Source organism: Ostrea edulis, chromosome 2 (genome assembly GCF_947568905.1).
Source record: "Ostrea edulis chromosome 2, xbOstEdul1.1, whole genome shotgun sequence".
Lineage (NCBI taxonomy): Eukaryota > Metazoa > Mollusca > Bivalvia > Ostreida > Ostreidae > Ostrea > Ostrea edulis.
The window spans coordinates 105,364,248-105,391,479 of record NC_079165.1 but is presented as its reverse complement, the minus strand read 5'-3'; the positions used below and the strand labels follow the sequence as shown (position 1 = coordinate 105,391,479).

Here is a 27,232-nt window from a genome sequence, read left to right as displayed (position 1 = left end):
AGAGTTATCCACCCCTACGTGTTGTTTGATTTGGCAAGATGGCGGACTTGTGAAAGAGGGTTGGTAAACCAGAAATGATGGTTTTCAGGTGAATATATGTATAAGTTTGCATATAACATTATTTATTCCCTTACAACGATATTTTGATAGAGATGCAACCTATTATAGATTCTATACGGCAAAAGGAAAATAGAAAGGGTCATTCTTTGTTTTACAAAAGATCGACTGAAGACTGACCGGAGAATCGATGAAAAGTATTGAATCTAATGTGACTAGCATCTCATCTGTTAGATCTTTGCATCCAAATACTCTGATTTTTATATATAAATATAGTCATTCATTTTTAATTCATTTGTTGTGTGAAGGACTTTGGGGTGAGTGGTTCAGCCTGTCAACACTGGTGCTATTGATTCACGATCGTCTGATCGAGTATTTCTGAGGGAGGTTTTACGTGTTTTAGAAGTTAATGTGGTTCTGTATTCTCAGCATGAATTTTTAACTTTTTGAGAAGAAACTGAATGTCAGCTGCAGCAGATAGAGAAATGTCATGACTCCACCGTTAGCAATGTTATTCAGTGAAACACGGAGTGTTACTTGATTAATGGTCAGAGGTCGATAGGACTTGATTATGACTTACTTTTGAGTTGTTAATAGCTGGCTATTTTGTTCATCAGATCAACAAAGGCAGTCTATGTCACAATGGAATTGAGATAAAAAAAATTCTTAACATCTTAAAATATTCTTGATACGTTTTAATACATTTAATGCCCTTTTTATTTTGGTTTGCATTGATTATGGCAAATTAGCTACACTATATAGGGTAAATGCCAGTAATTTTGGACGGTTTGGTTCATTGCGCAAGTCATTCCCGCACTACCTGCTACCTACTCTTCATACTGCGGTTCGCTACATAATTCTAATCAACAATACACTTTAGGCTTTGAAAAATCTAGAGAATTCCTAAGTAGGATATCATTCTATGGAATGATAAAGGGAAAAACAAAACAGGACAAAGTCCGTTAAATTCGGACGACTGGTCGTTAAATTCAGACAGTTTATTAAATTATTATTTGTACTTATATGTTTTGCATATCTCTGCTGCTGCGATTCAGATTTATTCTTGCGAGCAATATTCCATGTGCTAAAGATAAAATGTAATAGATATCTAAATATTTGCATACATGCCTTTATGGGTGTTCGTATTTAAATTCTCATAGGAAAATCTGTCCGGTAAATTCGGACACTATTTAAAGTGCATTATATTTATCATTCTGTGTGAACTTTATTATTTGTATATGTGATAAAGACATTCTGGTACGTCCTAATTTATCATAATTTTACCAATGCACCGTCCCGTGGTATCTTTTGCATTACAGTCAATCATATGTACTTGTACTACGTGCCTATTACTATTATTATGTGTCATTGCATATATTGTTATTATTTTCTTCCTGTGTGCATTTCTGACTGTTTTGCATTAGGATACACGGTGGTACTTACATATATTACATCAAGTAATATCTCGTGTTATGTACATTGTCTAAGCTCATACTACTAGTATTACTGTATATTATGTGTGAACCATATGAAACCATATTGCACATATGCACTCATTATAAACATGACATGTTGATCTAGTACCAATGCACCGTCCCGTGGTATCTTTTGCATTACAGTGGAGTTAATCATATGTACTTTACTACCTTTACTATTATTACATGTAGAGTTGTTATGTACATGTATATATATAGACATCTATAAATATATATATTTTTTTCCCTATGTGTATTTCTGACTGTTTTGCATTAGGATACACGGTGGTACTTACATATAATGCAAATAAGTATTATCATGTTCAAATGTCTCATGTATGAACATTGCTCATACTAATAGTGCATATTTTACTCTTGTTTTGTTTTGTGTTTCTTTTTATCGTCATTGCACATTGAAATGTTAACAATCATGTATGCTGTATGCCCGAGAGGGTCCTAATTTGGAAATAAATCATATTCTATTCTATTCATAATTTAAAAAAAAAAATATTTCAAAATTTTTATTTACTAGCAAATACAAGTTTTCTATGACTGTGATAGGTAGTCAAATTTTCCAAGGCTCGTAACTTTTGACAGAAAAGACCGACATGGTGTCCTTACGGTAATTAACTAAAGGTATCCGAATGTATCATTTTTGAGACTTCTCTGTATTCTTCGTAAACAAAGGAACAAAAGTAAGAAAACAACGCGAGTGATAGAGGAACTAATATATTTAATGGAGGCTTAGAAATATTTCATCCGAATTTCCCGGCTGGCTGAAATTACCGGCGTTTGCCCTATGCATCCTTAAAGTTTGAAAGAGAGGTAATACCAGCATAACGGAGCATCAAACACCTACCATATATACTCGCCTGTAAGTCAGATTTTTTGGGAGTTAAGTTTTGGTCCAAAACTCTTATGTCCGACTTATAGGAGTGTCCTAAGAAGATAAGTATTTTTCTGGAAGGTGTAATGTATAGCCTAGTATTTTGTAAACAACAAAAACATGGATGAAATAACCAAAATAGTGACTGTTTAATTTGTTGAGAATAAAAAGTAATATTGATATCATATCCCAAAATATTATTGGAACACAGATAAATACATAAGAGTATTGATATGAAATTGATTTGTTGGGAGAAAAATATCAAATATCAGCACATTTATCAAAATATTATTTGAAACACAGGTAAAAATATTAGAGCATTGATTTGAAATTGTCAACCAATTCTTGAAAAAGTTAGACCGACTTATAAATGAGTCCATGACAATTCCCTCCAAAATAACCTAAAAACAATACAACCGACTTATAGGCGAACCGACAAATAGCCGAGTATATACGGTAAATGGTGTAAAGATTGTTATTTTGCAAACCATGTAGCTTTGACTTTATTCAACACATTTGAAGATCAGACATGTTCTGTTTGGAATGTGCCTCTCAATGACATTTCTGTAAATTTGCAGGGATTTGTGATAAACTATTTCTTTATTGTATCTAGCTTCAACCAGTCTTTAGAATTTTTCAAGCAGTTGTCAAAGAAACATAACATGTCAATGTGACAGGTGCCTGTATTATTGTGCTTAAACTGTGACGACAGAAGTTGTGTAATTTTTACTCAAGTAAAGGATGCTTTGTATAACTTTGATGCAGTTCTTTTTTTAAAATTAACATTTTTCTAAAATTGATAAGACATAATTTAAACTTTAAAAAAAAGCAAAACCAAACAAAATAAGACATCAAAATGAAGCAAAATTGCATTAGATAAGCTATAACTATCTTCGTAGTATCCCCTGACAATTCATTGCGAGAGGGGATGTAGTAATGGGCCTGTTTGTGTGTGGGTTAGTGTGTGTTTGTGTAATGCTGAGTTTGTAAACACTGTATAGGCCACAAATTTTGCTCGATTGATTTGATACTTCACAGACCTTAGCTTTGATATCAAGAGAGGAAGAACCCTATCAATTTTGGGGTCCAATGGTCAAGGTCACTACGGGATTTCATGAAAAAAGCTTATAGACACTATACAGGCCATCTTTTTTTTGCTCGATTAATTTGATACTTCTTGTGTAGATTTGTTTTGAAAAGAGAAAAAGGTCACGGTCACTTTGGTACTTCATAGAAAAATCTTGTAGACACTTGTTGTGAGGGTATATGCTCTGCAGAGCTCCTTTTTATGCCCCCAAGATCGATGATCAGGGGGCATATTGTTTTTGTCCTGTCTCTCATTCTGTAATTCTGTCATTCTGTCTGAAACTTTAACCTTGCTAATAACTTTTGAACAGTAAGAGATAGAACTTTGATATTTCACATGAGTATTCCTTGTGACAAAACCTTTCCGTGGGTACCAACATTTTTGACCCTTTGACCTTGAGTTTGACCTACTTTTTAAAAACTTTAACCTTGCTAATAACTTTTGAACAGTAAGAGATAGAGCTTTGATATTTCACATGAGTATACCTTGTGACAAGACCTTTCTGTTGGTACTAAACCTCATGACCTTGACATTTGACCTACTTTTATTATTTTTTTTTTTACATAGGTCATAACTTCTAAATGGTAAATATTAGAGCCTTCATATTGTACATGAGCATTTCTTGTGACAAGATCTTTCTACTGGTACCAAGATATTTGTCCTTTTGACCTTGGCCATCTTCGGAATTGGCCATTATCGTGGGCATTTGTGTTTCACAAACACATCTTGTTATTTGCGCTGGAAAACTCAGTACAAATGTGTCAGTCAAATCAGCATTAACGGCTGCAAATAACAAATGAAAATGTAGTTATTCCTTAAATGTTCTCCAGCCTGATAATTTGACTTCAGTCATCATTGGTCACTTATTTTCTTCTTACTTCAAAATTTTTGCAATATTTTCTCATTATGTAGCCAATCTTGCATTGAAATATAATTGAATGAGTGAATTTGATATGTATAATGATCAGCTGCCTGGTCAGACATTAAACAATCGCACAATGCAATGAATTACTTTGCATCACTGTGCAGTGAAATCCTATCCATGCTTTACTGTCAATGGAAACATACCTCAGTGATTTAAATGGTAGTTTTATGTGGGTGAGGTAAAGTTGAAAATTAAAGGTGTGAAAAAACTACACTTTGAGATTTTAGGTGTGATTGGTAGTTGTGAAGTAGACTTTCAAAAACCTTGAGCTGCCTCGCAAGATCAGGAGAGTTTTAAAACATATCTGAATATGTCTGTGCTGCTCGATTGGCAGGTTCCTACAACACTGAATTATATTGTTAAATCAAATGATGTATTGATAAAACACAAGATTGTTATTAATTTTGACTTTATACATCATCAAAAAAATCTCATAAGGCTCACCCATGTGGAGCGTTTGGGCAACTCTATTCAATAAAAATGTGCTGTCACAAAGTCCAAAATTATATGTACATGTTGGTGCTTTACTACTTAACCATGACTCTTGGAAAAGACGAAAAATAAACAAATACCCATTTCCCGTTATCATTTCATTACGCAAGAAAGGATTGAAAGCTGACAAAAGTGTGACCTAATGAATTGAGAAATACCAATTTTAACTTCAGTCCAAGTAAAGTACAAAATATTTAAGAATTTCAATGTTTTTGCTTTATGTTTTATTTAATTTGCATTGTACTCACACCTACAGGGAAGTGAGGGGAAAGACCCTCTACTATATATGCAAATAATTAGGTGGTGAAATTTGATAAAATCTTTCTTTTGTCAAAATATGTTGAGTTTCAAGTGATTTGTCAATTGGTATTGAAATGTGATGGCTTTGATGTTTTGAAAATGTGAGCAATATAAAATTGAGTGAGAAATATATGTGTACTGAAATGATAATACTTTGATGTACTGTGTTATATAGATCTGGAATCCAGCTGTCCTGGAAACCATGGCCAGTAAGAAAGTAGATATAAACACAGCAAATCTTCAGGACTTTGCTCAGCTGTCTGGAATAGGGGTCAGAAAGGCACAAGCAATAATCAAATACAGGAAGGTAAGCAGAAAATCTCAAAAAGTGTAGACAACAGGACTCACACAGAGTGTGTGTATTGAAATGCCCATTGTGGTGTTTCAGTTTTTTATGCCTTCATTTTCATCATGGTGTAGATGAAGGCCATGTTTACAAAGCAATGGTGACTGTTGAGAACTAGCATTAAATCGACCAGCGTTTTCACACCATTTATCACACCACCAATGGAATATTTGTACTTTTATATTCTGAACCACTCTCTCATTACTATTTCTTACAGGAAATAAACTTTTTAATGAAAATCCATGTACATTATGTTTCACTTAGCAAATATAAGATATGATATTTTCATTAATTATGTACAGTACACGGGACTATTCAGTAACAATGACATACAGTTTTGTATAAGTTGAGAAGTCCAGGTATTTTAACGAAATAAGAGAAGTGGTTTGATAATTAATTATGAACACGCCATTGAAGTACAAAAGTTTGGCATGTCAGGTTATGCTATATGTGACTGTTACATGTCAAACACCAGCTGGCGACATGGGACCATGATTCTGTGGCCACATATTTTACTGTGGTATTTGCTAGTAAATGAACATTTCATTGAATGATTCATTAGTGTTAGCATTTAACACCCCTTACCCTATAGCTGTTTTTTTCTCTTTCCTTGGTGCCAACATTCAATGCGTTGTCCTCAATGGTGCCATGTGTCCCTTTATTATGCATTCATGATAAACACAAATCGGCTTTCAATGCATTGCAGTAGAATAAATTCATTTAGCACAGTAAAATATACATCAGTTTAGATGAATGAAAATGATAGACAGAATATTATATAACTCCAATAATAGATGTAATACCATATAACTGTAATGAATTCTTTGTATTTTAGAATCATTATTTTCAAGAAGATTGACTAGATCTCCTTCTTGGAGGTCAGGTAATCTTACTGAAACTGTCCTGTTTGTTATCATCCAAACATTAGTCGATAGATTTGAATTGAAAACTGCGTTTTCCAGAATACGTTGTTGGTCCAATAGACAGCCAATCCAAAATTTCCAAACTATTGACTGGCTATCAAAATATAGCACCAGGGGAAAAAGGATGAAATTCATGTGTGGACATTATTAATGTAAGGTACAGATGTATTTTAACCTTGCAGGCAGTGGGAGGTTTTTCCAGTATATCTGATTTGAGTGAAGTACCGGGGCTTGGTTATGGCATCATAGAACAGAGCAGGAATTGTTTGGTGTGTAAAGTGGCGTCCAAGTCCAGACACCGTGCTGCAAGGTAAAACATCCCCACAGTGACTGAAGGTAAAACATCCCCACAGTGACTGAAGGTAAAACATCCCCACAGTGACTGAAGGTAAAACATCCCCACAGTCACTGAAGGTAAAACATCCCCAGTCACTGAAGGTAAAACATCCCCACAGTCACCGAAGGTAAAACATCCCCACAGTGACTGAAGGTAAAACATCCCCACAGTCACTGAAGGTAAAACATCCCCACAGTCACTGAAGGTAAAACATCCCCACAGTCACTGAAGGTAAAACATCCCCAGTCACTGAAGGTAAAACATCCCCACAGTCACTGAAGGTAAAACATCCCCACAGTCACTGAAGGTAAAACATCCCCACAGTCACTGAAGGTAAAACATCCCCACAGTGACTGAAGGTAAAACATCTCCACAGTCACTGTAAGTAAAACATCCCCACAGTCACTGAAGGTAAAACATCCCCACAGTCACTGAAGGTAAAACATCCCCAGTCACTGAAGGTAAAACATCCCCACAGTGACTGAAGGTAAAACATCCCCACAGTGACTGAAGGTAAAACATCCCCACAGTCACTGAAGGTAAAACATCCCCACAGTCACTGAAGGTAAAACATCCCCAGTCACTGAAGGTAAAACATCCCCACAGTGACTGAAGGTAAAACATCCCCACAGTGACTGAAGGTAAAACATCCCCACAGTGACTGAAGGTAAAACATCCCCACAGTCACTGTAAGTAAAACATCCCCACAGTGACTGAAGGTAAAACATCCCCACAGTGACTGAAGGTAAAACATCCCCACAGTCACTGAAGGTAAAACATCCCCAGTCACTGAAGGTAAAACATCCCCACAGTCACTGAAGGTAAAACATCCCCACAGTGACTGAAGGTAAAACATCCCCACAGTCACTGAAGGTAAAACATCCCCACAGTCACTGAAGGTAAAACATCCCCAGTCACTGAAGGTAAAACATCCCCACAGTCACTGAAAGTAAAACATCCCCACAGTGACTGAAGGTAAAACATCCCCACAGTGACTGAAGGTAAAACATCCCCACAGTCACTGAAGGTAAAACATCCCCACAGTCACTGAAGGTAACACATCCCCACAGTCACTGAAGGTAAAACATCCCCACAGTCACTGAAGGTAAAACATCCCCACAGTCTCTGAAGGTAAAAGATCCCCACAGTGACTGAAGGTAAAACATCCCCACAGTGACTGAAGGTAAAACATCCCCACAGTCACTGAAGGTAAAACATCCCCACAGTCACTGAAGGTAAACATTCTCACAGTCACTGAAGGGATACCATGACTACAGTTATTGAAAGTATCATATTTCCTGAGTCACAGAAGATTTAAGTGTTCCTATCTTCACTAAAGGTAAAATGTTCCTACAGTCAGTCACTAAAGGTACACTATTCCCAGACACTGAGAGTAAAGCATTCACAGAGGGTATATCATTCCCACAATTATTGCATTTGGTACACAGAGCAAGCACTAATTATGAAATGTTCAGTCCACAATGGCTAATAATGATGACATTAAGCTTGGGATCTAAGTCACTGGCTGACAAGCAGGTATGGTTCATGGTCTCAGTTCATGTAGCTATTTTTTCTGTGATACAGCTACCCTCCATGGAACGTTGTGTCCATTACTGTTTTAAAGTAACTCGGGTTTAATGCATTATAGAAGGAAACAATACTGTAAACTTATTTAAATAACCTGTCTGGGTAATTCTTGCATTGAAATTAAATGATTAAATATCCTTTAATGTTCTTTATAAAGGGGGAGGAAATCCAAAAGTGATGTAGAAGCTGTTGAGAGTGATGTCCCTGTTGAATCCCCCCGACCTTCCACTAGCGCTGGTCGTTCATTGCGGTCTCGCCTCATTGAGACCCCGAGCACATCACTGTCAGATGATAGCAGTACCCTCAGTCATGGAAAGTCCGAGGGAGGAACATCGTCAGAGACAGTGAGGAGGGAGGAGGAAGATGATGATGATGGAGACGTGGAGGAGGATTGGAGTCCGGAGGGCCATAGACCTCATGTATGTTAAACAGTTAAGACAAGTTAGAGAGGTCGCATGTTGCTGATGAATTAAGATCATGCATTTTAGAGTATTGTGTGAAAATAGACGAAATCTGATATAGGAGTTTTGACTAGTAATTAGATTATACAGTGAAACTTCTCTAAGCTGGCCAACTCTCGGACCAAAAAAAAAAGACGGTTTAGAGGGATGGCCGGTTTATCGAGAACATGCATTTATAGACATTTTTCCAACCCAAGCCATATAATTGCTGCAATAAATACACAAAGTAGGTACTTTTCACTTTGATCTGGTGATCTAGTTAAATATCGGTGAAGATAAACTAAATCTGCTTGTACCAGAAATATTCTCACTGAAATCATCTAATCTTAAATTGAAAATCTTAATAGAATATATTATTGGCATTCCTCTTACCTATAAAAACTCTGTTTTGGTCCATCACTTATGTCTTTAACAAATTGTTTAGCTGTGAAAAGTACAGTAGTAAAATATAAAATTATAATTTGAATATTTCTTAGGAATTTTTAAAAGTGTACGGAAACCAAGAAAATGAATTTATCTTTTGATAATTATCAATAACAGTCATGGGTTTGTTCTGAATTCACTTCTGCTTATATCATATGGTGCAACAATATGACAATATGATGTTTGATTCTGTGTTCATTATCTGTTACATGTTGTACAGAATTTGGAAGAGTCACTTGGACTTGCCAGGCCCCGCCGTCATAAAACATACTTAAGTCTGAGAATATTCTCAAGTCTGAGAATGTTCTCAACTTCCCCATTTTCAGACTCAGCGGCCGTCATAAAAAAGTTGAGCACAAAAAAAATTCTCAAAATCAGTTTTATTCTCAAATATTTGAGTCTACAAAAATGCAAACTTAAGAACGTTCTCAAGCATTAAAAATGGCTGCTATGATCAGACGCAGACGTCAGAGGAGACAAAATCAGCGCATTTTAAGACGACCTCGGGTATTTCGGGACCTTAGTAATCCTCTTGAGAGTCTGGAGGAGGACGAAATCTTCCAAAGATACCGCTTTTCACCAGAAAGTATTGTTTTCATTTTGAATGGAGTTGGTAATCTGCTGCTCTATAATCAACAATATCAGTACATACAACAAATCATACATATTCAAATCACTAGCGCTTTCTGGATTTTAACATCCATCCTCAGGTGAATACAAATATACCTTTCAAATTTGGATAACTTCAAGGTTAAAAGTCTGAGATTGAATAGTGATTCTACATGTATATGTACCATCAGAATCAACACCTCCATTTAAACCATGGACATTTGGTTGGCCTACTGACAAGTTCAGAAAAGTCTCTTCCCCAGGTGTTAGTGGTGGGAGGGGTGGACCTCCTCCTGTCTTGGGCTTTTTGACTGAATCAAGTTTTTCTTTGCCTAATTGAAAATAGATGCTAGAGATTTACACAATATATGATTGAATTATTCAAATAAGGTTTTTAATTTAAAAAAAAAATTATAATCTCATCAAAATACCATACAATAAAATAAATGAACAATAATGATAATGATAAAAAAAGATAATATTGGTTAAAAAAATTGATATATTAATATATTTCCAAAACTTCAGATTGATTTGATACATGTTTCTATTGCTAAATTTAATACAAATTGATAAATCTTTTTCATACTTCTCTGTTTAATGTTGTAATATTTTTTCTTCGCTTCCTCCAGACCTCTCATCTTGTTGTCGAATTGTCTACAAAGCATTAAATTACTGTAAGAGAGGAAATTTAATTTCAAGTTTAAAAAAAAAAAGACAATGATGGGAATTGAACCGGGGACCTCTTCAGTTGGGATCGACGTCGTTACCACTTGACCATTTCACTTGTGTATCTCTGAACGATATATTTATATACCTTTTGTAATCATTTTTTGTTGAAAATTATTTCGGGTTATGTTATTTAAAGAAAAATGTTATTTAATGAAAACTTTTGACATAAAACTAATTATTGATAAATATTTATAATGTCATATGAAACAGTGCATTGCATGCTGGTCATTTTTTTTTAATGTACACATGATACACCTTTTTTAAAACCTCGAAAAAAGCGGATTTTGGTGGTGGATTTTATTTATATAATCTATTATTCGGACACAAATCATGCAAAACTTCAATTTATTATTCGGGAACAAATAATACAAAACTTCAATATCTGTTATTAGTATACAGAGGTCATAAGTCATTTACAGAAACAAGTACCTGTGATACAACACTATTCAGAAGGGAAGTGCCCATAGCTGTAGTCACCACGTTTGCCCCTTACTTATGGGAACACTGTACATATACTTCATCACCATGGAATAAAGAACTATAACACAATTTGAGGTGTTACATTACTATGAGTAAAATCGTTGATCCACCCCTTTTAATCGATGGATGCCGCGTACGTGAAGCTTAAAATAGATTTGGAAAGTCCCTCCAAATCTGCTTTGAATCAGAGGAAATACTGGCATGATTTCTTTATATCTCCAGGTCAGTAACAAAACAATTTTTATGAATAATGATGATGATACGAAATAGTATTTAAATAGTTTTTAAAAGTCACATTTCCGGAATAAATGCTATCGTAAAGTCCGCGGATTGAATAACATGATTACGCGACCGAATTTAATCAATTCTGCGTTTATGATATTACATTTTGAATTAAGAATTAAGAAAATAATGTTCTTACGAATTTAACTTGTCAGCAACCATTTGCCATTCTCTGTCTTTTATTTCTTTAATCTTTCCGGACTTTCCACAACCCTTCAGAGGTCCAAAGAGGATTTCTGCTCTCGTTTTCACTTCCTCTATTAACAGAACTTCTTCCTCAGCGGTCCAATTTTGTGCCCTAGCTTTCTTTTTTACTTTCATCGTCTCCATATTGAAAGGAAATGCAGCAGACGACAAAATTTCAAGACGTAATATTGGTATATTTACATGTTTCTATGACGTTTTCTCACCTTTTTAACATTCAAGAGCTCTACAGGGCCGCTACCAGCGCTGAAAAAATTCCGCGAAAAGTGTCGCGCACGATAAGATTCTCAACTCAACTCTTGAGAATATACTCATCTAAGAATATTCTCAAATCGATTTATGACGGCTGATTTGAGAATATTCTTAGCTGAGTAATTCTCAAGAGTTGATTTGAGAATTTTTTTGAGAATTCTCAAAGTTTTATGACGGCGGGGCCAGGTGTCACTAACACCCTTGATATAACGCGAAAACCATAGAAATTATAGATGCCACTTGTATTTTTCACACCTCTAATGGATAATTTCTCATCTGGCCAGTTGGTCATTTTTCACAAATCTTGATCATCCCTCTGACCTAAATTTTCTAGTTTTAAAAAGGTGGTCAGTATTATAAGGGGAAATTACACATGTTTGCCAACAAATGTTCTATAAGAAGTGGCCAATGTCCGTTTTTCAGGGATGGACGGTTTCGTGAGAATTTCTTTGTAAGGAAATGTTAAGATTTCTGCCAGGACTGTGAAAATCTATCGATATTCCGGGAAGACTGGTTTTCTGAGGGGCCGATTTGGAGATACTTAACTGTCACAGCAGAATTTCTATAACAGAGATTAAATTGGCCTGATGATCATTTTAAGAGTATCAAATATGGACAACAACCTGAAATTAGTTGAAAAATGAATAAATTGAAGTTCTGTAATATTTCCTTTTCCTATTTAGGTTTCAGATGACGATGTGAGTAGTCCCACAGAATTAGACTCTGCCCCGCCCTCTCCTCAAGACAACAGACGCATACAACGAGTGAATCACCAACGCTCACGGATTCCTGTTCTTGTTGGCAAGGTATTATTTACCACTAGTTCATAAAATTTCACAGCTATTTCAGGCTTATTCCCTGAATATCTACTCATCAAAAACAGTAGGAAGAGTGATTAAGGGGCCCCTTTAAAGGGTACTCAAATACAAAGTTTAATGCCAATTACCTAACAGCCATCAGTAATCATACCTGTACTTTGAGAGCTGTGTGGTCAAATGGGACATGCTGGACAAGGTATTTAGGTGGTCATGTTAATTACTAATTATTGCTGAATTAAACTCGAGATTATCTAAATGTTTATAATACAGAATGGAACCCAAATAGATTTACAGAATTGAATTTCTTTTGACTGCTCGGTGAATTTGCCAGTGATAGTGAATTCATTATATTGCCACTCCCGCTTTATTGCCCATATTTGTCTTGAACAAAAGTTTACAATATATTGAGGGAGCACTGTAAATCAAGTAGGGGTGTGTATTGCTCAAGATTTTCCAATACGATACGATACAATATTTTCTGACGCGATATCCGATATATTGGATTTACAATGTAGTTAAGCATTTTCTGAAGTAAAATATCAAAATTTAAAAAAATGAAGTGGTTTTTAATATCTTTTATTTCATAACAAAACAAACAATGACAATTAAAGTCTGAGGAAACTCCAATGTCACAATGTTAAAGCGGGTATTAAAGTCTGAGAAATCTCTGATGTCACAATGTAAAAGCAGGTATTAAAGTCTGAGGAATCGTGTTCCTGTTAGAAGCCATTTTTAAATTATAAACTTCGATCCCGACTACTAAAAGGGCTATTTTTAAACCCGACATTGTATCGTATCGTCGAAACACCGTATCGTATATCGCTGGACAGGCGTATACCGGTACATTTCGATATATCGATATATTGATTCACCCCTAAAATCAAGAGACTTTTATTCAAATAAAGTGATGTGTGAAGTTTAACATTTTAAACAGTAAAAGATAGCGTACTTTAATGCATACATGATACAGCTGAATGAAATGTGATAGCATGTCAAAAAATATCGACAGCCAAAATATAAAGAAAAAGAAATGTAATTTTAATGTTTTGTTTTCCAACTCTAAGTTGGAAAATAGCATTTTTTATTTAAAAAAAAAATTTTTTTTTTTACAATTTGTACAATTATTCTCTTTATCTCATGTGTTGTAATTTTCAGATGCTTTTGTATATATATTAGCACATTAGAATAAATAAAGAGTATTTGAGCCCAAATGGAAAATCAATTATTGTATGTAAATGAAGAAGGCATTCATTCATAAATAAATTTAGTAATGTGATGAAAGATCATTTGTAAATATTCATTGATATTTTGCAAGTGAATTCACCTTTCAATAAAGATAAATAGTTAACTATTGAAACCTTTAGATTTAAACCCCTTTTCAGATAAACTTCCCCCTGAGAGAGCCCCTTAATCTTCATTATTATACCCCCCGCAACAAGTTGTGGGGGGGTATACTGGAATCGGGTTGTCCGTCTGTCCGTCCATCAATCTGTCCGTCCGTCCGTCTGTAGATGCAATGGTTTCCGGGCTCTAAAGCATTATCCTTTCCACCTACCGTCACCATATCATATATATGGACTACCCATGGGATGAAGATGTTCCCTATCGATTTTGGGGTCAAAAGGTCAAAGGTCAAGTGCACTGGACATCGAAGTAGCAATATGGTTTCCGGGCTCTAAAGCATTATCCTTTCCACCTACAGTCACCATATCATACATATGGACTACCCATGGGATGAAGATGTTCCCTATCAATTTTGGAGTCAAAAGGTCAAAGGTCAAGCACACTGGACATCGAAGTAGCAATATGGTTTCCGGGCTCTAAAGCGTTATCCTTTCCACCTACAGTCACCATATCATACATATGGACTACCCATGAGATGAAGATGTTCCCTATCGATTTTGGGGTCAAAAGGTCAAAGGTCACGTGCACTGGACATTGAAGTAGCAATATGGTTCGGTTTGTCATGCCATTTGTTTTTTACACTCAGAAAAGAGGTACATGTAGTTTATACCTATTACCAACATCCTTTGGGAGATTGGGGTAAGCGGGGGGTATTCTTAATGAGCATTGCTCACAGTACCTCTTGTTTTATCAAGTAGATTTTCAGGGAATGGTGTAATCTTTACATATTAAAAACAAATACTTTCATTCAATTTTACGAGACGCATTATTTTTTGAAATACCCATTTCATAATGTGTAGTATATGATTAAATTGATTTTGTAGCTCTTCGTGACAGAACACTCCTAGGTTTTTACTTGTCTATTTAGTATTGGTCATATATTGGTATTTCATTTTTATCTGTATGTAAGCTGTTAGATTTTGGATTTTGGATTAAGTCTAACACCTTTTAATGTATGTAGGAAAATATGTACTTTATGGGCCATGAAAAGTCATGATGACTAGACTCCCCCTACCTATGTTTACGTCTTAGGTTTGAGTGGGGATCGAACTCGCATATATACTTTTATGTACGTATGGCTATCAATAAAAGAGAATGCTTAGAATACATTTTTGACACAGTTTGGTATTTACGACAGTAAATTCAAGGAGGCTGGTGTATGTTTAAAGGAAGATGAAGGCAGTTATGGTATTAGTCTGTATATTGGATTTCTGTGTGGCTGTGTATTGGAAAATAATGTATGGATAATATCGTGTACATTTAGAATTGACTTTAATTGTAAAATAAACAACAAATATTATCTGCAGATGGTGTGAGCTTTGGGTTCAAATTTCAAATCGGGGGGTATTGTTTTTGTCCTGTTTGTCATTCTGTAAATCTGTCATTCTGTCTGAAACTTTGACCTTTGCTAATAACTTTTGAACAGTAAGTGCTAGAGCTTTGATATTTCACATGAGTATTCCTTGTGACAGGACCTTTCCATGGGTACCAACATTTTTGATCCTGTGACCTGGACCTTGGAGTTTGACTTCATTTTAAAAATTTTTAACTTTGCTAATAACTTTTGAACAGAAAGTGCTAGAGCTTTGATATTTCACATGAGTATTCTTTGTGACAAGACCTTTCTGTGGGTACCAACATTTTTTACCCTGTGACCTGGACCTTGGAGTTTGACCCGCTTTAAAAAAATTGACATTGGTCATAACTTCTAAATGATAAATATTAGAGCTTTTATATTGCACATGAACATTTCTTGTGGCAAGATCTTTCTACTGGTACCAAGATATTTGTCTTTGTGACATTGGCCATCTTTGGAATTGGCCATAATCAGAGGCATTTGTGTTTCACAAACACATCTTGTTGTAGCATTGCTGCAGTGTACATTTCCTGTTTGTGTAGCATTGCTGCAGTGTACACTTCCTGTTTGTGTAGCAATGCTGCAGTGTACACTTCCTGTTTGTGTAGCAATGCTGCAGTGTACACTTCCTATTTGTGTAGCATAGCTGCAGTGTACATTTTGCATTTGTGTAGCATTGCTGCTGTGTTTCCTGTTTGTGTAGCATTGCTGCAGTGTACTCTTCCTGTTTGTGTAGCAATGCTATGTACATTTCCTGTTGAACATACCCATAATGGTGCACTTTATTCTCAATTTTCAGATGAAAAGAAAAAGTTATGGATGTAGAGAGGAAGTTTGGATCCCACCATTTAAAAGGCCTTGTCGTCCGGATGACTTTGACAGGTAATTGCATGGAAAGTAATCGTTAATGTTACATTCAATTTTATACTCTTGACACCCTCCTCCCCCTCTTTAAAAATTAATTGCTGTTCAATTCATTTTTTTATTTTTTTATTTTTATTTTTGTATGCCATGTATGAAAAATGACCTCCCTTGAATTGTTGTAAAAGAATGAAATGTTAATTTTCCTACTTGGAGAATACTCCAATAAACGTTTGATATACAGTTAAACCTCGCGTTCTTGAAGTTTATGGCACTGTGTTTAAACTTCGAATTTGGGGATTTGACATAGCAATAGTACTTAAATATTTTTTTTTTTAATCGGGGGGGGGGGGGGTACACGGTGCGTGCATCGTGGACCTGGTAGGTAGGTGTGGACAACACAGCAATGCACTGAAGTCATACACTGACCTAACAAACTTGCCCAAAAGATCAAGACCCAGTTGCACGATGGTTAGTTGACTTTAACAGACAGTTATCTTTCCATCAACTCTTACATTTATAATGAGTTAACTAGACATTAACTGTGTGTTAAAGTTAACTGACTGTCGTGCAGCTGGGTCCTGCAAATTATGCTGACGAAGATAACGAAGGTGATTTTAACTCACAGGTACATAATTTCACTTTGTGATAACTAGGGTATGTGTCATTACCATGTTCAACAAGAAGAAGGTTTATTGCATCATTTTTATTTGATATTTTGTTAGGAATGCAGATTCTAGTATTTGAAATGTGGGTGTTCAAAATACCAAAGTTTAACTGAAATGTTTTATGTGGAACCAATTCTGTTGTAACATCTAAAGGCAGTTATTTTGATTACATTATAATCATTATCATAAACATTTTAAAACTCAGCAATTTTGTATGCCCCCCTTCAAAGAAGAGGGGCATATTGCTTTGCATCTGTCGGTCGGTCAGTAGACCACATGTTGTCTGCTCAATATCTTGAGAACTATTCACTTGATCGCAATGGTATTTCAAAAGTGGGTTGGTTATGAGTAGAAAAGGACACCTATTGTTTTTCAGGTCCAAAGGTCAATCTACTCTAGACAAAGGAAGACATTGTCCACTCAATATCTTTAGAACCCTCTGCTTGACAGACATCAAACTTGGTATGCTGGTACATCCTAAGGAGTAGATGACCCCTATTGATTTTGAGGTCACATGTTCAAAGGTCAAGGGTCAAACTGGACATAGGAATATATTGTCCGCCTAATATCTTGAAAAGAGCCCTTTGCTTGACAGACTATCGAACTTGGTACACTGGTATATCTTCGGGAGAAAATGACCCCTATTGATCTTGAGGTCACATGTTCAAGGGTCAAACTGAACATAGGAATATACTGTCCATTCAATATCTTGAGAACCTTTTGCTTAACAAACATCAAACTTGGTACACTGGTACATGTTTAGGAGAAAATGACTCCTATTGATTTTGAGGTCACATGGTCAAAGGTCAAGGGTTAAACTGGACATAGTAATATATTGTTTCCTATATTTTAAGAATTAATCGCTTGATTGACACCAAACTTTGTACACTGGTACAGCACAATGAGTAGATGACCCCTATTGATATTTATGTCACATGGTCAATCCACTCTTGACATAGGAAGATATTGTCTGCTCAATATTTTGAATTGGTGATACTACTATTAATTAGGTGATGCATGTGTATAACCCTTTTCAATTTTGCACCATGGGGGGCATATATGTTTTACAAACATCTCTTGTATTTCCTTTATTTTCTATATATGTAGCAATTGCATATTAGTGGTAAACTTCCAAGTTCTGTATCCATCTGGGAAAACCTCGATAGACCTTACTACTTTCACTATTAAAAGGTGTTATGAAATCATTCAAGGTGTGTTGAGTGATGGGCATGAATGTATTATATTGGGAGATAAATAGCACTTATGGAATCAACAAATCAGACCTTATTAACAAACTTGATATGTACATAAGCGATAATGATAAACCACATTATTTCTGAGACATTACACAACATCAGTTGGGATTTATGATTTCAAACGTAATAATCGATTAAACGTTATAGCCATAAATGTTATAAGAATATTTTACTGTACTTTTAAAAAACATTCTCTTACCACGTTCACAATTTTCCCAATCTTAGAAATGCCAGTTTACCGTATGCTGCCATTATGGCCAAATATGGTATTAAGCTAACCTGTATCAAGAAAGCTAGCTAAGACAACCAACATTCACTATCAGACAGTAGTTTACCAGCATTCACTATCAGACAGTAGTTTACCAGCATTCACTATCAGACAGTAGTTTACCATTTGAAAGACTTAATAAGAAGGAGAAATAGATAAAATTCTATTATGTAAGCATAACTATTTTCAATAATTTTAGATAAACTTCGTACTATGCCATTATAACTTTGAATTCAACAGAAATGTTTGATGTCTTTCATCTTAATGATAAATTTTTATCTATGTTATTTTAATATTTATCTGTAGTGGTATTATAATTTACCAACAAGTGTCATTAGTGTTTTTTGATGCCTTGGTCAGCTGCCATCTTTCAAAACAGCGAGTGGTCAAGGTTTTTTTGTCTTTTGTGAACTAAATGTAAAAGTACATTTGTAATCAATCACAATTGTAAGTCAGCCTGCAGTATTGACATCAATGAAAATTGCTATTAGTAAATATTGGTTCCAAGTGTAGATAAAAGTACCAACTTTTACAATCTGCAGAACGAATGCACCCATAGGTAATAGATTTTGAAAGTAATTGGTACATTATTATATTTCACAGTCAGAGTACCTTCGGAAATTTGAAGAAGACCACAATCATTCCATCCTATGCTGGGGGCCATCGTCCCAGAATTCCCTCCAAAGACAACCCCCCTCCCAGGCTCATGGAGTGGCTACAAACTTTCCAGGTGAAAATTATTGGGAATTTTGCATCAACATATCTTCATACATTAAAATAAAACTTTTCTGAAAGTCAAAGTTTGAAACCAAAAAGCATCCTAAATGAGGCATTATTTGTTAAGTATCTCATATTGGACAATATCTTTTATTTGTAAAATTTGAGAATGTATTGAATGGTATTTGATTGTGTTGTAGACCTGGAGTAATGCAGAACGTCTGATGGCTGTGGATGAACTGATTCAGATCTGTGAACCCACTCAAGTACGACATATGATGCAGGTCATCGAACCTCAGTTCCAGAGGGACTTCATCTCATTACTGCCAAAAGAGGTGGGTCACTCATCATCAGGAAGTGGTCTTCAGCACCTCTCAGAGATTGAAATTTAATATATCTTTTTTACTACAAGCAAATTTTAACTGGTGGATTTTTTTCCAACTAGCAAAATTGAGCTGTTATTAGCATTTTTCAGTCAATTGCTTCTCTCAGGGATTGAAATTAATTTTTTTTACAAGCAACTTTTAGTGTGTTGTTTTTTTTCCAACCAGCAAAATTGAGCTTTTTACTTTCATTTTTCAATCGACTGATTTTTCACAGGAATTTGAGAAAATATGCATGTCTTAATTTCAAAATTTATGAAAATGAAGTGCAATTATAAAAATGATATTAAAAGTTCTTTTATTTAACATTTAATGAATTAGCAGACAACATTTCGTTCACTAGAGCTGTAGGGGACAATATTTGTGCAATGTACTCACTGTCCAGAGATCCACCACATATTCACAATATCATGTAGTTTGAAATATGTGTGGCCATTAGGTCCAGATATTTCAATTCTCTTCAAACTTTCATTATTTCATTTAACAAAAGACCTCTCCAATCACGTTAATTCATTTCATGGTTGAGAAGCCTCTTTCACATGTCACATTTGACGGGGAAAAAAATGAGGCAAGGTTACATATAGTAGTAAAAGTTAAAGTGAAATATTGCATCTAATGTGAAGTTAGATTGAGGTTAACATTCTGAAATTATATGTAACGAAGAAACACCACGTTGATGGTCAATTTGATGGGAAAAAAATCCAGTCTGACTTATAGGAGGATCAATTTTAAATTCCTAAAAAGTTCTTTGAAAAAAGGTCACTCACTTATCCAGGTTGACTTATATACGAATATATATAGTAGTTCTTTTTTGTCTTCATGATTTTCCGGGGGGAGGGGGGGGGGTCATTATTTACTGATAAATAGTACAAGCATTTTTACAAGCTTATTGAAATTTTCCAGTTGGCCTTGTATGTGCTATCATTCCTTGAGCCAAAAGCCCTATTAAAAGCAGCTCAGACGTGTCGTTACTGGCGTGTATTAGCCGAGGACAACCTTCTGTGGAGGGAGAAGTGTAAGGAGGAGGGGATTACCGAAACTCTGGTATATGGTTCGAACCGACTCCGGCGCAGAACAGCCTGTCGTAGTCCATGGAAGGCCCTCTATATGAGGCAGCATCAGATAGAACAGAACTGGAGGGCAGCCGATCTCAGAAGTCCGAAGGTAAGTCTGTTGTGAGGTTTCTATACTGCATTGCAGTAGAAGTTTGGAGTTTTACATAAGGTGGATGATTCAGTGGTATATTGTATTTGTGTGTGAATGTAAAACATGTTCTTCAGTGTGTGACTTATTCTTTGATTTTTCCTTCAGTTGCTGAGAGGGCATGATGATCATGTCATCACTTGCTTAGAGTTCTGTGGTTCTCGTGTGGTTAGCGGTTCAGATGACAACACACTCAAAGTGTGGTCGGTCATCACAGGAAAGGTGGGTAGCCATAAATCATGAACATTGATTGAAAACATCCAATGTTTCTTTTAAATGTTAAACTCATAAATCATCTACTGTACCTGATAAGTCTCTTGATTGTGATATGTAAAGATTGAATGCTCATTTCTCTGTTTCTCAGTGCTTAAGGACCTTAGTGGGTCATACAGGAGGTGTGTGGTCCTCTCAGATGGAGGATAATATTATCATTAGTGGCTCAACAGACAGGACACTCAAAGTGTGGAATGCTGACACTGGGCAATGCATCAACACATTGTATGGTCATACATCTACTGTCAGGTGTATGCACCTTCACAAAAACATGTAAGCACACCAACTTTTCCCCCTTAATTCATTTTTGAAATTCTCCTGGAAGCCATGCAGAAATAAAAAAAATCCAGTTTATCAAAAGAATGGGAGTTTGTCATCAGCTTTTAATTGAATTGAATGTCCACTTTCTTTGAAATTGGTGCAGTATCTTTTGACTAGTTTATGGAATATGAAATGAATGATTTACACATTTCATAGTTTGAAATAAATAATATCTACTTGGTTCATTCTGTATCATTTAAAAGGATGCCATGTTTAGGTTCAATGCTAAAACATGTGGTAATACCTGCAGAAAATTGTCTGAATGTTTTATTTAAAGATTTATAGTGAAGATTTTATGTACGTCATAGATTAGATTTTAGATATTTTGTTTCATGCAGAAAGCATGGTAATAAGGATTTTATAAGAAACTCCTTTAATTGTTAAAGGAAATAATGATCAATAGACTTGGAGTTGTATGAGCTACTGATATTATTAAAAGATGGAGAAGAAATAGATAAAAATTAATGTTTATAGTTTAAATTCTCATCAGACAGTCTTAGGATGGGGATGTTAAATTATGTTCCTCTGTCTAGATCCATTAGAATGCCTATTGTCTTTATGGTGATAAAGAAGGAATATACTCATTGCTGGCTGCTACAGAATCTTCAATTCCCACAACTTCATGAAATTTGTTGCCAAAATATGGAATTAGCATAAAATCCAGCTAAGTATGAGGATTTTTCCATTTCAGAGTTGTGAGTGGTTCCCGGGATGCCACACTCAGAGTGTGGGATATCCACAGTGGTGTGTGTAAACACGTACTGATGGGCCATGTAGCTGCGGTCAGGTGTGTGCAATATGATGGGAAACGGGTGGTCAGTGGTGCTTACGATTATATGGTGAAGGTGTGGGACCCTGAGACGGAGACATGTATACATACTCTGCAGGGACACACCAACAGGGTGTACTCATTACAGGTAGGTTTACTGGAGGGACACACCAACAGGGTGTACTCATTACAGGTAGGTTTACTGGAGGGACACACCAACAGGGTGTACTCATTACAGGTAGGTTTACTGGAGGGACACACCAACAGGGTGTACTCATTACAGGTAGGTTTACTGGAGGGACACACCAACAGGGTGTACTCATTACAGGTAGGTTTACTGCAGGGACACACCAACAGGGTGTACTCATTACAGGTAGGTTTACTGGAGGGACACACCAACAGGGTGTACTCATTACAGGTAGGTTTACTGCAGGGACACACCAACAGGGTGTACTCATTACAGGTAGGTTTACTGGAGGGACACACCAACAGGGTGTACTCATTACAGGTAGGTTTACTGGAGGGACACACCAACAGTCTACTCATTACAGGTAGGTTTACTGGAGAGACACACCAACAGTCTACTCATTACAGGTAGGTTTACTGGAGAGACACACCAACAGGGTGTACTCATTACAGGTAGGTTTACTGGAGGGACACACCAACAGTCTACTCATTACAGGTAGGTTTACTGGAGAGACACACCAACAGGGTGTACTCATTACAGGTAGGTTTACTGGAGGGACACACCAACAGTCTACTCATTACAGGTAGGTTTACTGGAGAGACACACCAACAGTCTACTCATTACAGGTAGGTTTACTGGAGGGACACACCAACAGTCTACTCATTACAGGTAGGTTTACTGGAGAGACACACCAACAGTCTACTCATTACAGGTAGGTTTACTGGAGAGACACACCAACAGTCTACTCATTACAGGTAGGTTTACTGGAGGGACACACCAACAGTCTACTCATTACAGGTAGGTTTACTGGAGAGACACACCAACAGTCTACTCATTACAGGTAGGTTTACTGGAGAGACACACCAACAGTCTACTCATTACAGGTAGGTTTACTGGAGGGACACACCAACAGTCTACTCATTACAGGTAGGTTTACTGACCAGAAACACACTATTAGAGTACTGAAGAGATGGACATAGTATGCACACTACAGTTACTTAGATGCTTTATATTTGTTACAGTTATTAACAACAAACAGATACATGACAGTTACTGACAACAGACACATTGTATTCATGACAGTTACTGACAACAGATGTGGTTCTGTTTATCACAGTTACTAAATACTCACCACTAACCAATAAATTGTATTCATGACAGTTACTTACAACAGATGTTGTTCTATTCATGACAGTTACTTACAACAGATGTTGTTCTATTCATGACAGTTACTTACAACAGATGTGGTTCTATTCATGACAGTTACTTACAACAGATGTGGTTCTATTCATGACAGTTACTTACAACAGATGTGGTTCTATTCATGACAGTTACTTACAACAGATGTGGTTCTATTCATGACAGTTACTGACAACAGATGTGGTTCTATCCGTGACAGTTTTTGACAACAGATGTGGTTCTATCCATGACAGTTACTGACAACAGATGTGGTTCTATCCATGACATTTACTGACAACAAAGACAATTTTTTTAAAGTAAATGTTTAGCATCTAACTTGGAATTTTCAAGGTCAATGGTGAAAGGTCAAGGCCACTGGATGAATATATTTGATATTTTTGTTGGTTTCAGTGTTATCTATGATGATAAATGAGAGCAGCTGTACATTATTGCGGTCTCTTTGGTTCTTTTGTTGACATCCAGTATCGACACTCTTTGTAATGCTTTTCACTGTTCTTGCAGTTTGATGGTATCCACATTGTGAGTGGATCGTTAGACACCTCCATCAGAGTGTGGGATGTCGAATCGGGGAACTGTTTACATACACTGATTGGCCACCAGTCTCTGACCAGTGGCCTGGAGTTGAAGGACAATATACTGGTCTCAGGAAATGCTGATTCTACAGTTAAAGTGTGGGACATTACTACTGGACAGTGCTTACAGACTCTACAAGGTAAGGATCTATCGTCTCTTGGATCAAGTATATCTAGAGAAATTCAAAAATAATTTAGAATCTGGATTATTTTATGACTCCCCTTCTTTTCTGTTAGGGCCAAACAAACATCAAAGTGCTGTGACTTGTCTCCAATTCAATAAAAAATTTGTCATCACATCATCAGATGATGGAACTGTGAAAATTTGGGACTTGAGATCTGGAGATTTTCTTAGAAATTTGGTTTCCCTGGACAGTGGAGGAAGTGGGGGTGTGGTGTGGAGGGTTCGCTGCAGCAACACTAAACTGGTGTGTGCCGTGGGAAGTCGGAATGGCACCGAGGAAACTAAACTCTTGGTTTTGGACTTCGATGTAGAAGACAAAAAAACTTGAGATACTAGTGTCTATGTATATGTGTGTTTGTGATAACTCCAGTGCTTTAAGCATATGGAGTGTTGGTTTAATGCAATTACTTATCACGGGTCAAGAGTGCTACTGCACACTAATAAAACATTTTGGGCATGATGCTTCAAACAAGTTCACCCTGTTGATTGAGATGTCAGTTTCATCATCACTTGTCAATGGTTAGTGTAACATTACTGTGTCAAACTGTGTGAGGGTCTCGGTGTACTAGCGTGATTATTCATACCCAACAACATAAATGTTTGTGAATGTGTGTTGTCAGAAAACTAGGGGCATTCTATATGTGGACAGTGTGCTGTATCTGTTGCATTCACAATATGGCCAGCAAACAATTTTATTGGTTAATCATGAAATGATCATTCTGTATTTAAGAGGGTTGTGAATTATCCAAAGAAGGGTGTCTAGTCAATGTGTGAACATTTCTGATAAAATTCTGATGAAAAAGCAGTTCTCATTGCAAAATACCTGTGATTTGCACTTCTTTTAATGAGCATATTTTATCAAATTGATATTTTCTACCTTCTGTTCCTGTTGCAGTTTAAATGTATATCAAATAAAAACAGTAAAAACCAATATTTTGTACTATTTTACACTGAACATGCTTACTTTGTGTGAGAATGTCATTCTTGTAAACTCATTTGTATCAGTTAGGTGCAGGTCTTGCTCCACATGTCTTGCACCTGGTTGAGAGTCACACGAATTGTAGATAATCATGGAACCCATTAGAAATCGCTGTGTCTGTCAGTCAACGTGTTTAAATACACCTACACATGGTTTCTAGGTCATCTGAGTAAATTCAGGTGACATATTGCAATATGCAACTTCCGAGATATCAGCTCTTCTGTGATAGAGGTACTTTCATTGTTCTGTTGAACGCTTGGGTGGGTACAAGATGTATACATAAACTATAGACTAGCTATGTAAATATGGATAAAAGTAATGAAAGTGTAAATTTTGTTTGTATCAGCCGTTGGTATATATTAAACTGACCAGATCAAGAATATTTGATTGAATTAGGCCATTAGATTAAATTCGAAATTATTTTTTATTTCCTCTTCTGCACCAGTGATAGAGGGCGAAACCCTCTCACGGCCCAAAGGGTCGTGAGAGCAGAGCTCTCCCTATAGGTAACACGTATATACATGTTTTATTAAAAGGAAAATATAGGAAAATAATGAAAAACTATACCATACCTTGAACTTGAAAATTTTGGTACTAATGGCGTCGATTCGAATATTAGCGCGTGGACATGTATTTCTCCATTTTGAATCTCGTCTACCCTACTTCATGTCGTTCTGAGATGTTACATAAAATTCGTAAAAGCATGTAAATCTTATTTTCTTAATCATATATAATCATTCTACGATTAATGCCATGTTTGTTGTTGTGGTTCAAACGCTATTTCGTAAATTTGCTAAATAACGACGCTGAATATGACGTCACAATGTACCGTTTACATCAATTGCGTTATATTTCCCGCGTTCAATATATAGGCGGATCAAATATCCAAAATTGGGATGCTTTGATACAGTTTCGTCCTCGTGCTAACTTTGGGTTGTTTTTGTTCTAGCTGTTTTGGATATAGATACTATTGCCAAAATTTGTTTGCTTCGCCCTCAAACATGGTCACGCCGTAAATCATATTATTTTTAATCAAAGAAAAAAGATTATCGATTTTTGTTTGAGCTATTTTATTATTAAATAATATGTTGTACGGTGTGACCGTTGAGATGAGCGAAGCCCACTAACATCTTGCAACACGACTTTTATCCGCCTCTTCATTTATCGCGGGAAATATAACGCGGTTGGTGTAAACAGTTACAAATTGTGACGTCATATTAGCTGCAATGTTTTTTTTCTTCTCTCAAACCAAGCAAAAACAAAACGTTTGAAGCTATGAGAAAGCTTGTCTGGAATTTAAAAACGTTAATTGTACTTTCTAAACAATTATTTTAATGACGGGATTGTCAATGAAGTATACCGCAGTGACTGCGACATTTTTCCGGAGGCATTATGGGTAGTCCCCATCATTTTTCAGCTGATGAAGAGCAAACCACGTGATTCAGTTGCGTAATCATTGGAGCGAGCTCGTCGCGTCGCTCGCTACTAATAAACTTACTAATATTGTGTGTCCCTGCAGTTTGGGTGGTTGCATAATGTCTGATAATCTGCCTTTAGGCAATATATGAAGGCAGCGATAAACATTTGTACCCACCGCGTGTGGACGATAGTATGTTTTGCGTCTCACTGTGCGTAAGAGTTCCACTAAGGGAAAGAACTATTGGGCAACTCGGAAATTGTGTATGGTTGTCGTCGTGCATCGTCCGTTAACAATTGAACATTTTTAACTTCTTCTTGATAACTATTATTCCTATTCTTTTCAAATTTTATATGAAGCATCTTTGGGACAAGAGGGACATAAATTGTAAATTTCAGGACTCCTGCACCCCTAGGACCTAAGGGACAGGGCAAAAACTGCCCAAAATTGTCCAATTTTCAAAAATCTTTATCTGTACAATTGCACATGAATAAGAAAAACTAAATGTATAGTGATGTAGAGCAGGAAGGGCTCTACCAA

At 36.1% G+C, this 27,232-nt stretch overlaps 2 protein-coding genes across 3 annotated transcripts; one reads left to right on the top strand and one right to left on the bottom strand.

The window, feature by feature from the left end:
- Positions 1-25,227, top strand: LOC125680501 (F-box/WD repeat-containing protein 7-like). Its single transcript, XM_048920143.2, has 14 exons — positions 1-88; positions 5,398-5,529; positions 6,674-6,801; positions 8,573-8,834; positions 12,539-12,661; positions 16,234-16,316; positions 19,091-19,217; positions 19,405-19,539; positions 20,491-20,751; positions 20,899-21,012; positions 21,155-21,336; positions 22,076-22,301; positions 24,042-24,252; positions 24,350-25,227. Exons 2-14 carry the CDS (start codon positions 5,425-5,427, stop codon positions 24,622-24,624), a joined length of 2,232 nt encoding a protein of 743 aa, XP_048776100.2. The 5' UTR covers positions 1-88; positions 5,398-5,424; the 3' UTR covers positions 24,625-25,227.
- Positions 9,665-11,998, bottom strand: LOC125667319 (myb/SANT-like DNA-binding domain-containing protein 4). 2 transcript variants are annotated; one of them, XM_048900814.2, is made up of 4 exons: positions 11,539-11,998; positions 10,495-10,562; positions 10,094-10,240; positions 9,665-9,925 (listed from the first exon to the last, which is right to left on the bottom strand). In XM_048900814.2, exons 1-4 carry the CDS (start codon positions 11,727-11,729, stop codon positions 9,876-9,878), a joined length of 456 nt encoding a protein of 151 aa, XP_048756771.2. In that variant the 5' UTR covers positions 11,730-11,998; the 3' UTR covers positions 9,665-9,875. The 2 variants fall into 2 exon arrangements, with proteins under 2 accessions (XP_048756771.2, XP_048756770.2); XM_048900813.2 differs by lacking the exon at positions 9,665-9,925 and having other exon boundaries at positions 9,939-10,240.
- Positions 25,228-27,232: the final 2,005 nt, after the last annotated feature.

What these genes read in the sequence shown, in the direction of transcription:
- LOC125667319 (XM_048900813.2), bottom strand. Translation starts at nt 11,729, where the DNA reads ATGGAGACGATGAAAGTAAAAAAGAAAGCTAGGGCACAAAATTGGACC. An exon ending in GTTGCTGACAAGTTAAATTC is followed by an intron (nt 10,563 to 11,538) that starts GTAAGAACATTA and finishes AATGCTTTGTAG; the next exon opens with ACAATTCGACAACAAGATGA. An exon ending in TTACAACATTAAACAGAGAA is followed by an intron (nt 10,241 to 10,494) that starts GTATGAAAAAGA and finishes ATTTTCAATTAG; the next exon opens with GCAAAGAAAAACTTGATTCA.
- LOC125680501 (XM_048920143.2), top strand. Translation starts at nt 5,425, where the DNA reads ATGGCCAGTAAGAAAGTAGATATAAACACAGCAAATCTTCAGGACTTT. An exon ending in CAATAATCAAATACAGGAAG is followed by an intron (nt 5,530 to 6,673) that starts GTAAGCAGAAAA and finishes TTAACCTTGCAG; the next exon opens with GCAGTGGGAGGTTTTTCCAG. An exon ending in AGTGGCTACAAACTTTCCAG is followed by an intron (nt 19,218 to 19,404) that starts GTGAAAATTATT and finishes ATTGTGTTGTAG; the next exon opens with ACCTGGAGTAATGCAGAACG.